At 28.2% G+C, this 10579-nt stretch overlaps 1 protein-coding gene across 1 annotated transcript in view; it reads left to right on the plus strand.

The window, feature by feature from the left end:
* The window catches only part of LOC108720634 (metabotropic glutamate receptor 8), a 179929-nt gene that overhangs the window by 124004 nt on the left and 45346 nt on the right, over window positions 1-10579 (plus strand). Inside the window, exon 6 of the mRNA XM_018444757.1 lies at window positions 3750-3919. Coding sequence (XP_018300259.1) covers window positions 3750-3919 — 170 coding nt within the window. The remainder of the gene's footprint in view (window positions 1-3749; window positions 3920-10579) is intronic.

The following is a 10579-nucleotide window of genomic DNA, read 5'->3' on the forward strand; positions in this document are numbered from 1 at the left end:
ACATTTCCTTCTGGCTTTTAACGAAATTTATGAGTCGTTTCTTTCGCTAAATGTTAGGTGCACAGTGCAGTTGCGGCTGTTGCAAATGCGGTGCATATTTCAACGGACATAAGCTCGCGTAAAACGATTACACAAATGTAGCTTCGTTAATATCCTTATAATGGCAAAAGATATAAAGTGTATAAAGACGATTTATCGCAAATTAAAGAATGAGAAATACATGCATCGTATAAATTGGAATTGAAAGAGGTCACAATGGAAGAAAATTTTCTACAATATATAATAATTGTGTGCCTTACTTTCAACTATTTAAAATTTATTCTATAAGTATAATATGACTCTAATTATATACAGGGTGTCCCATTTTAATGTCCAACTCCAAATAACTTTTTTATTTTTGATCTTAGAAAAAATGTTTCAGACAAAAATTGTATGGCTTTGAGGGGAACATAAGATGGTGTCATTAGTTTGACTTTGAATAGTTGCTTGAAGGTCACGTGAAGGTTACTTCTTGTAGATCATCTCGAGAGTTTTCCAAAACACTTTAATTAAGTATTTTTTCGTTAAATACTTGTTAAGTTATAAGGCAAGATCGAGACATGATCCGGCTAGTCAAGGCAAGATAAAGGCACGATCCGGCCGGATCTTGTCTTGATCGACCGGATTAACTGAACAAGTACTTAACGAAAAGGTACTTAATATATATATATCATAATGTTTTGGAAAGCTCTTGAGATGATCTACAAGAATGTGCAATAAAAAGTTTCGTTTAAGAAATTGAAGGTAACCTTCACGTGACCTTCAAGCAATTATTCAAGGTCAAACTAATGACATCATTTTATGTCCCCCTCAAAGCCATACTTTTGTTTGAAACATTTTTTTCTAAGATCAAAAATAAAAAAGTTATTGGGGTGGGACATTAAAATGGGACACCCTGCATATAAATATATATATATATTGTATACATATATATAATATATTACTTGAAAAAGTAACCTTTGAGTTTTATTAAAGAAATAGCTCTGTTTGAAAACAAAATCACTTGTAATTTTAGACCGCCAGAGACGCAATATAGTCTCCAAGCGCAAATATGTATAATAAATCCCATAATAGATAGAAAATATCTAAAAAAAGATTAGAATCATGTAGAAATAAAAAGAAATGAGGTCAAGCGCGACCAATTGTTGAGGAAAGTAAACTTCGTCAAGAAAATCGGCCGATAAGACATCTTGTCGTAACAATTCTCATTATTTCCGAATAATTACATCGTTTATCTTTCTTTCTCCCTTTATTAATATTTTTTCTTTAGTATGCTAGACAAACCCGCAATGCGTCAAATTATATCTTTATATTTTTATTTCTTATCGCATCTCTTTTTCATTCGAATTTTTTTCATTTTTTTACAATTTTGATTATGCTTATCTAAACTTTTTCTTTATCTTTTCTGTATTTATATTTTCAGTAATATAAAAATAAAAAAGAATAAGAATCTTCAGTAATAGTAATATAATTTTTACAACGAGATTATTTTCTTCAGATCATAAAAAAATTAATTGAATCTTTTTGCTCAACTCTTTGCAATTACACATAATTTTATTTTATTGTTCGCACTTTAAAATACATATTATGAAGTTTTATCTATTTTACAAATTTTAACCTTTAATTTAAAATTTAAACGCTTAGGTTATTTTTGTTCAGCGTATTTTTTTTCTTTGAAGTATACTAGAAGCATCAAATAATTAATTACAACATTTATATAATTTTTTTAAAATACACTTTACAAATACTTTCTAAAGATATTAAAGTATATAAGAATCACTTATTAATTTTTATGTACTTGAAAAGTTATAAAAATTAATTTTTCACGATTGTAATAAAGTACCGGAAAATCATATTGTGTATATTACAAAACTATTTTGTTTCTTGAAAAAAATATCAAGAGACCATTAATTTAAAAATTGGATTCATTAAAAATAAAAGTTTTCACGAACTCGAAAATAGCTGAGCATTGTTATTGTACAAAGAAGACTTTACTTTAGTACAATTGTAACCTTTTATTTCACAGCAGGAGATGTTAGGCAGTCTCACCAATTTCCTCTTTCTTGTCTAATCATTCTTATATACACGATAGTCAATAAAAGAAAGTCTTAATGCTATAGAACATTAATTCCTAGTATTGTCAAAGAAATAAGAGCTTTGCAAATTCATTTATTGCATTGACGTTGAATACTAACAAACAAAAAATTGTAGATGAATAATATACATTAGGATATTGCATTCTAAAAAAAAATTTAGAGTTGTTATCTAATATTTTTGAATCTAATGTTATGTTAAAATCAAAATATTTAATAAAATTTTAAAAATAGAATTAAAAATTAATTTTTTAAAATTTCTTTTTTTAAATTATTCCTGTAGACTAAATTTATATTAATTTATAAAAAAAATTTGTTTAATTTATATAAAAAAGATTGATTTATAAAGATTTATAAAAAAGAATTTGGATAATCCAGAAATTTAATTAGTTGAATTAAGAGAAAAATTATATCAAATAAAAATTAGTAAAAAATTATAAAATTTAAATATAAAATAATACATAATATAAGAAATTGTTTTTTTAACTTACTCGTATAATGTAACTGCTAAACAAACTTTGTATATTATTTAAAAATGCTGGTGATTCTGTATTCAATCGATTGGATAATCAAAATGCATGAAATTAACGTTTTATCGTATCTTCAATCAAGATACTACATTTATATTACCAATAAATATTAAAATTTACCGGATTCAGAATCATGAAAATATCGAAAACTATTGAACTAATCATTATATGGGTTCTGATATCGGAAGGATACATTTTCATCCGGCATATCGTAATAAATTGTAGTGGTTTTTATTGTGCCGGGCCATGAAATAATGCCGATAACACCTGCAGTTGTAGCTCGGTGCATGCCGCATCCTTCTTCGGTCGTCTTTTCTTGTTTCCACCCACATACACATAGTAGAAATATATCACGAAACACGGGCGCTATCGTGAAGACAGGCGAGCCGCGTTGAGGTATCTATTTGCGTGTATACTATATACTTGGCGAGAAATGTGAGAGACAGGCAGTTCATCCTGGTGATCGTCATATCGTATCTCGTTTCGAACTGTACGTATGTACAACAATTGCATAGATATAGATAGATTGATCGACAGAAGAAACTTATAATGTTAACATGTTAAATGTAATTAATTAAATCTTTTAATAATACGATATAAAAGATTTATTTTATTTACTCCAAAAATTTAAGTCAAAATTTAATATGAAATTGTTTTAAATGTTAAAAACTGTTACAAATTCTTTTGAATTTAAATTGAATCAGATCTCATTTAAGATTTATGTCTAATATTTGATACAATATTTAGTTTATTTAGAATAAAACGTGAAAGAATAAACCGCAAAAAACTTCTTTCATAAAAATGTGAAAGACTCTCTAGGAAAATAGAAATTTACTGTTGCATTCTCGTATTTATTCTACATTACTAACCACAGCATACTACTTAATGGCCGCGATATGTCATGCAAATTTCGAAAATTTATTATCAGCGATAAATGAGTATGTAGATATGAGACGATACATTGTATTTTTCGCTATATTCCAATTGTTTACCAAGAAAACAGACTCACATGTTATATATATCGCGAAAATTCGATTTCTCGTGGGACAGACGGGCAATTTATTTGCGGCTGAAACTCTATTTTCAGGGCATCGCCAGTTTCATTGCTCTCTCGTCGGAGTACAACATATGTGTCGCCGTCAGTGAGAAGATCCTGAGAAATTCCAAGACCGAGGACTTCGATAGAATAATCGAACGGCTGAGCTCGAAGCATAACGCCAGAGGAGTCATAATATTCGTAGACGAGGATAATATAAGGTAGGATTAATCTCGAGTATGCCTTCGTTGGATTTAAATAAAGTCGTCGCTACATAAAATACGATGAGGAGACATTGTGCAAAAAGCGCGATTGTTGAAATCTGTCTCGCATGAAAAATGCGGTGTGCTCACTTTATTTATTTTCTTTTCTGCACACAGAGCAGAAAAATGGAATTACTGGACTCCGAGAGGAACGTTTTTTTATTCCTTCTACCATGCTTTCGCGTTCTATATTGGACGAAACGTTCTCAAACACGAGAACAAATTATAGTTTTTGTATAACTTATTTTTATTATATAACATTCCCGCAGTGTTCGTCGAACTAGGAAAGCATATATCCAACGTAAAAATTCAAAATATTATACATATATAATGAAACGCATATAATTTTCTTAGCATAAAAAATTGTTGATAGAAAAACAATGTTTTATGTAAACAACATTCAATTAAAAATTCTGAATCATTACTATGCTTCACAAAAGCATAAGTAAGGAAATTGTGGACATGTCAAAGTAAAAAATATCGATTTGAAGCATTATTTTAGAAGCAATTTATTTCGTGTTTCATAACGATACGCATATTTGAGTAGGTTTGATGCAATGAAATTCGCTTCAAATTCCTATATTAAAATCTATTACATAATAACGTAATATCGGAGAAATGGGCGGATAATATGGAACGTGTAATTTCCGATTATCCTAAGATCTAATGTGATATCGGCAAAAACAATATTGAATGAATTATTAAGTCAAAGGCCGCAATTAGAAATGGGTTGTTTAAACGCACGTGCGTTCGTCGCATTTGGCACTCTGACTCTAAGCTAATTAAGACTATTAAACATCACAGTAACGACAAAACGTCCAATTAAACGAACCTTATTCATCTTTTGCATAATCAACATGACAAAACAATTGTGCAAACAGATGGGTGTCGAAACGAGACAAAAAGGATTTTAGGATTCTGAATTACGTGGAGAAAATTTTACGGTTTAGCGAAAGAGAAACATCACACCATACCAAAATGATTTAATATTGTATATTTTATTCTCTTTCCACGTATAGTATAATTATTACCAGATTTTTGCTTTTCCAGAACGAAATTATTTCTTAAAATTAAAATGTTGAAGGATAGGGGATGAAATTTAAGGCTTCTCGGATCTGTGCGTTCAGAGAATAAGCGCTGGATTTTTGAAAACGACGTGCATTTCAACGACGAGTTAAAAGCAGATCGAGACGTAACCGAGCAGACGAGATAATAGAACAGCGATTAATTTCATGTTCTATAAAGTCGATACTTGCTGGCTTTTAGGCAAGAGATGAACGAAGATGAACGTACGGTCGACTTGCTCGTGCTGGTAATTCAAAAAATTCTATACAATTTTTTTTATTGAAAAAAAAATATATGATGATGTGGCTAAATAATCTATTAAAGAGTGTTACAATCGACTGTTAAAATCGGTGTAATAATAAAGAGAATGATTCGTTATTACTTTTCTATATTTTTACTAAGAGTTCCTTTTCTTTCTGAAGATTGCAAGTAAATAATAAGATACAGAAACTATGCATTTCACGGGTTATCTCGATCTGTGTGTCCAGATTTATTATTATAATTTTAACGTTTTGTGAACATTATGTACCTACAGTTTACTTTATTAGGGCGAAGAGCAGTCTGATACTGACCTGCTGTTCCGAAGGATTTCTTTTATATATATATACTCGTATATTGTTTAAATAAAGTATTATTTCAAGACAGTTTTTCATAAAAGATTTAATAATATTAGCAGTGATAGTATATGATTGCATTTTGATCGTTTATTATTATTTTTATTTGTGATTATATATAATATTTATATATGTTTTTAAAGTATATGCCTTATAAAATTGCTATGATAAATTCAAGTGATTAATAAAGTGATGAATGATTTCCTGCGCGACGCGCAAGAATAATTTTGTGATACGCATCATTCTGATGTTATTAATATTTCTTTAAATAAAATTGCACATTTACTCAATTAAACACACATCGTTCGTATGGAACGTACGCTTGTTACAAACATACGCTGTTTACTAAACTATATTTAAAAAAACATCGTTAATCTTTTACTGAAATCCATTTTGCGATCCTCTTACAATTAATAATTATCAAAGTAATGGAATATAAAGCAATCAAGCGTAAAATTAATTGTTGAACACGAAATAAACGAAAAACCGCATTATTAATCATTTATATAGTGTTAGCGACAATGCACCACATTTCTGGTATTCGCGCACACACACACACACACACGCGTGCATCGCATTTCATTCGAAATCCCTTATGAGCTATCATTCAAATCCCGACGGAAAATCATCATTCATTATAGAGACAACTGCGGACTAAAGCAACTAATTGCAAATTTTGATTATAATTACACCGGCGTTGCAAAGCTTAAACACGCGCAAATCGAAAATCTATTTTAATCAATTATTAAGCAGAAATGACGAACGCAATTATTGTGACTCGCGATGTTATGTAGAAATTTCATTAAGAAATGTAGTATATTCTTACATTTCTATAACAATATTTCAGAGAAAAACTTTCTTTCATTACTGCATCACAGAAAAATATCATTCTGTGTTCCTAAGAAAAGTAATTACTTAATTTACTTTATTTCTTTTAAGTAACAATTATCTTTAACAAAGAATAATTTTTTATAATTTTAAAATATATTTATTATAAATTTAAAAAATGCTTTTTATTATGTATTCAAAACAAGAATATATTTTCTTTTGAAAACGTATAAAACTGAACGAAGAAGCAACTTAATAAGCAAATCGAATTTTAATTTAATAATCTTGATTAAAGTATTAAACTATCAAAATTTAGAATATGTTTTGAACAAATCTGGTGATGTTTGTGATGAATTTTTATGATATAATATTTGCGGATATACGAACTTTGAAATGCTTGAAATAAGTAATTATTATTTACGTACAATATGTAGTTTTCTGTTTGTGCAATTTTCAATTTAGCTTTAATCTTTTCATCGTCAATATGCTATTTATATTTAAATAATCGAGCCGTTTGAATAAAATACTGAAATCGATCATATCTGTTGAGTATAATGCTAATATTAGTTTTTATTTCGAAGAATAAAAGGATTATTGAAAGATCTTAATATGATTTTATTATTTTATTATGTTTTTCTTCCGCAGTCGTGAAGAAAAAAGTTGAAAAAAGGTTTATGCAAAGAGTTTTGTGAAACACTAGTAATTAAATATCATATTTATAAAAATAATTATGTGAAAATTAATAAAAATTACAATAAATAACTATTATTTATTATTGTTCTCTTGTATTGATATTTTCATAATTTATACAGTTAAAGAAAATTTATCAAAACTTTGATATTTTTCCTGTCTGTTGGAAAGCACTTTGCGTTTTTATTTTTTTCTCGTAAAGTCCACGGTTTTCTCCTAGAATCTATTTATTTGATCGCAAGATGTATCCTAACATAGAATATTATTCGAAAGTTTCTCGCAATGTTGAAAATGGTCACCGAAGGTGATCAAGTTCTCGACGATACCGAATGGCTTGCAATGTCGAGCAAATATTGGAAAGCAAGCAAAAGCGAGAGGAACCGTGGACTTCGAAAAGTTGAAAATTAAACATAACGCTTCGTCCCAATGTGTGCGACTGCGAGTGGATCTTTTTGCGTCGCGTATTTTCGCGACTTGGAATAAGCAAACTGCTCGATTCAGTTGCTTTAACAATAAATGACTAAAGAGAGGAAACATATGAGAAAAAAATCACACAACCAACATTACATCACGCATCGAAATCCATTATTCCTATTATGTTCACTATTCTAGCTTAAAAAAGAATTTCGCTTTGCGACTGAAAGCTTTATTAAATCGAGCTTTTAAGTCCGTGATTACGATTTACCTAATAAATATAGTAAATTGCATCGTATTTTATTGCAAAAATTCTTTGTTAGTATTGTAAAAAATATATTTAAAAATATATTTTTTACATAAGTACACATAAAGCAGTTAGCAAAATCTCTATAATTAATTAATTTAAATAGTTATAATTAGCTACATATATATATATGAAATTAATTTTGACTTACATTACATTACATCATCTTTACATTTTATATAAAATTTTCACAATGTCATTTTCACAAATAATAACAATAAACATATATAAGATTGTTACAATTTTTTTGGAGTCGAAACTATTTTAAAACTTGTTTAGACGAAGAATCATATTCGTTATACGTAGCTGATTTAAGGGGATGCTGGAGCCGCCCGTATTACCGATAAAACTAGCGTTTTTAATGTTTTTGTTCCTGAATTTCTTCATAATGGTTTCACAGAATAAAAATTCCTTTTCCACAATTAAAATATATTTTTTTATTCTTTCTAGCTTTTAACACAAAATACATCAGCGACAAATACATTAGCGTATACATTTTAATCGTGAAAAAGAAATTTTTATTCTGTGAAACCATTACGAAGAAATTCGACAGAAACAAAAACATCAAAAACGTTAGTTTTATCGATAGTACAGGCGGCTCCAGCATCCCCTTAAACAGTAAAAATAATAAATATGAATCATCAAAGCAATCTTTTAAAAATACAAGTTTTTACATACCATATTTATTACCTTGGACTTTCTTCGCATATGTACACGTAATGTAAATATAAAGTTTTCTATTGCAGTTTTCTATTGCATATATTAGGCAATATATATATATATACAATTATTGTAGTAGAATCTGGAAATTTTCCAGAAACTTTCTCTCTCTCTCTCTCTCTCTCTCTCTCTCTCTTGCAACTTTCCGCCGTTCTCGATATATGCATATAATTTCACTCTTTGGTCTTTGCGTAAAAGATAAGTTATAAGGTTGTGACAATCATCTCGTTCATAAACTTACTTTAATACTACTGGTTAAACCTTTGAGTTATTGACAATGGAAGATTCAAATTCTTACAGCTTTAACAGAATTACTTTTTGTATTTAGTTAAAAAGATATTTACATTTGCTAAATTAAAAAAACTCTATCATAACATAAGAATACTTAATGTAATTATTAAATATTTAATATCAAATTTGCGAAGTAAATAAATGAAAATATATTAAAAGAAATTTCTAAGTAAAGGAAACTCGGAATGTTACATCTATAAAATCTTATTTTTACAAAATAATGGAACTATTTGTGTTTACTCACTATTAAAACTAATAAAAATGTCACTTGTCATAATATAATATATCTAAATTTTGAGTCGCTTATTTCATATATTTTTAACTTTGGAGTATACGAAAATAAATGACACTATTTTTCTTTTGTAGGAACAAAAAATGAAGTTAGCAACTTAACGAGTTCCTTAGTAATAACTCTGCTTCCGTTTCGGTTTCTAATCGATGACAAATAACCGTATTGTGCGATATCTAATTAATTTCATGTCAGCTCTTATTTTGTTGTTTGGAACACAACGTTGTCAATATGCTCATATATTTAATGCGAATACCTCGTAGTTGAAATAATTTGAATAAAAAGATGAAATTAGTTTTTAAATAATATAAAGTATTAAATATATAAATAAAAGTATTAAATATATAAATAAACATAAATATTAATAATTGATAATTGTATTTTATTATTGTTTGTTTTAGTTTATTATATTAATTATTTTAATACTTATATACGGCTCATTTATTGTTAATTCTTATTATTATATTATTATTGTATATTTATTCTTTCATACGTTTTTACATATTAGATTTCTTATATTATATCTTATGAGAGACATAATATAAGAGATATAATATAATTTCTCTCTCCCTTTTTCTTTTTCATAAAAAAAATTGCTAGCATATTTCTAGAATATAATACAGATAACCTAATAAACATTTTTTATCTACAACTAACTCTCACATTTATTTATTTTTATTTAAATACAATTACCATTTTTCTTTTTTTCGATCTCGATGTTGTTTTTAATCTTACCTTAGTTTTGGATGCTATGATTATCTTGCGAAATTTTTAGATGTTTTTTAATATCTGAAAGAAAAATTCAATGTCTTTTGTCGTAGTCTTGCATTTTGAGAAAGCTGCGCGTTTCTCCATCGTAAAAAGAAACAAATGCAAAACAGTCTGATATTCATTGTGCAATTTCTGGTTGCTTTGAACACAAAGAAATCAGCGCCGAATTAAATGTGGAGCAGCTGCGACCGGCAGTTGCAAGAGTTCATTTCTCACCCGCGTCGATAACAAGGAAATAATGAAGGTCTCGCTCTACGATATGCAAGAAACATTTATGATAAAACGTACCAAGCTCTTGCAGTTGACACAAGAACTAGCAAAATAAACTACTCTTCAAGAAGAAGAAATAAAAACAGAATGCATATACTAAATGAACATTAAAAATAAATGAATATTGAAAAAGGAATTGAATATATATTATTTTTATATATTTAATATATAATATTTATAAAAAATCTTTTTCTAATTTAATATCAATAGAAGCTAAAAAATCCTTACAAAAGTTAGTACATGTTTCAAACATCTGCAGAAAGAAATTAGGTTTAGGGTGAGTACACCGTTTGTAGCCACTGCACCCATTTTGGCCACCTTCGCTGTTTATTAGATTCTTCTAGTTTTGGTTGGCTCTA

Source organism: Mycetomoellerius zeteki, unplaced genomic scaffold, assembly GCF_001594055.1.
Source record: "Mycetomoellerius zeteki isolate Tzet28-1 unplaced genomic scaffold, Tzet1.0 scaffold154, whole genome shotgun sequence".
Taxonomy (NCBI): Eukaryota; Metazoa; Arthropoda; class Insecta; order Hymenoptera; family Formicidae; genus Mycetomoellerius; species Mycetomoellerius zeteki.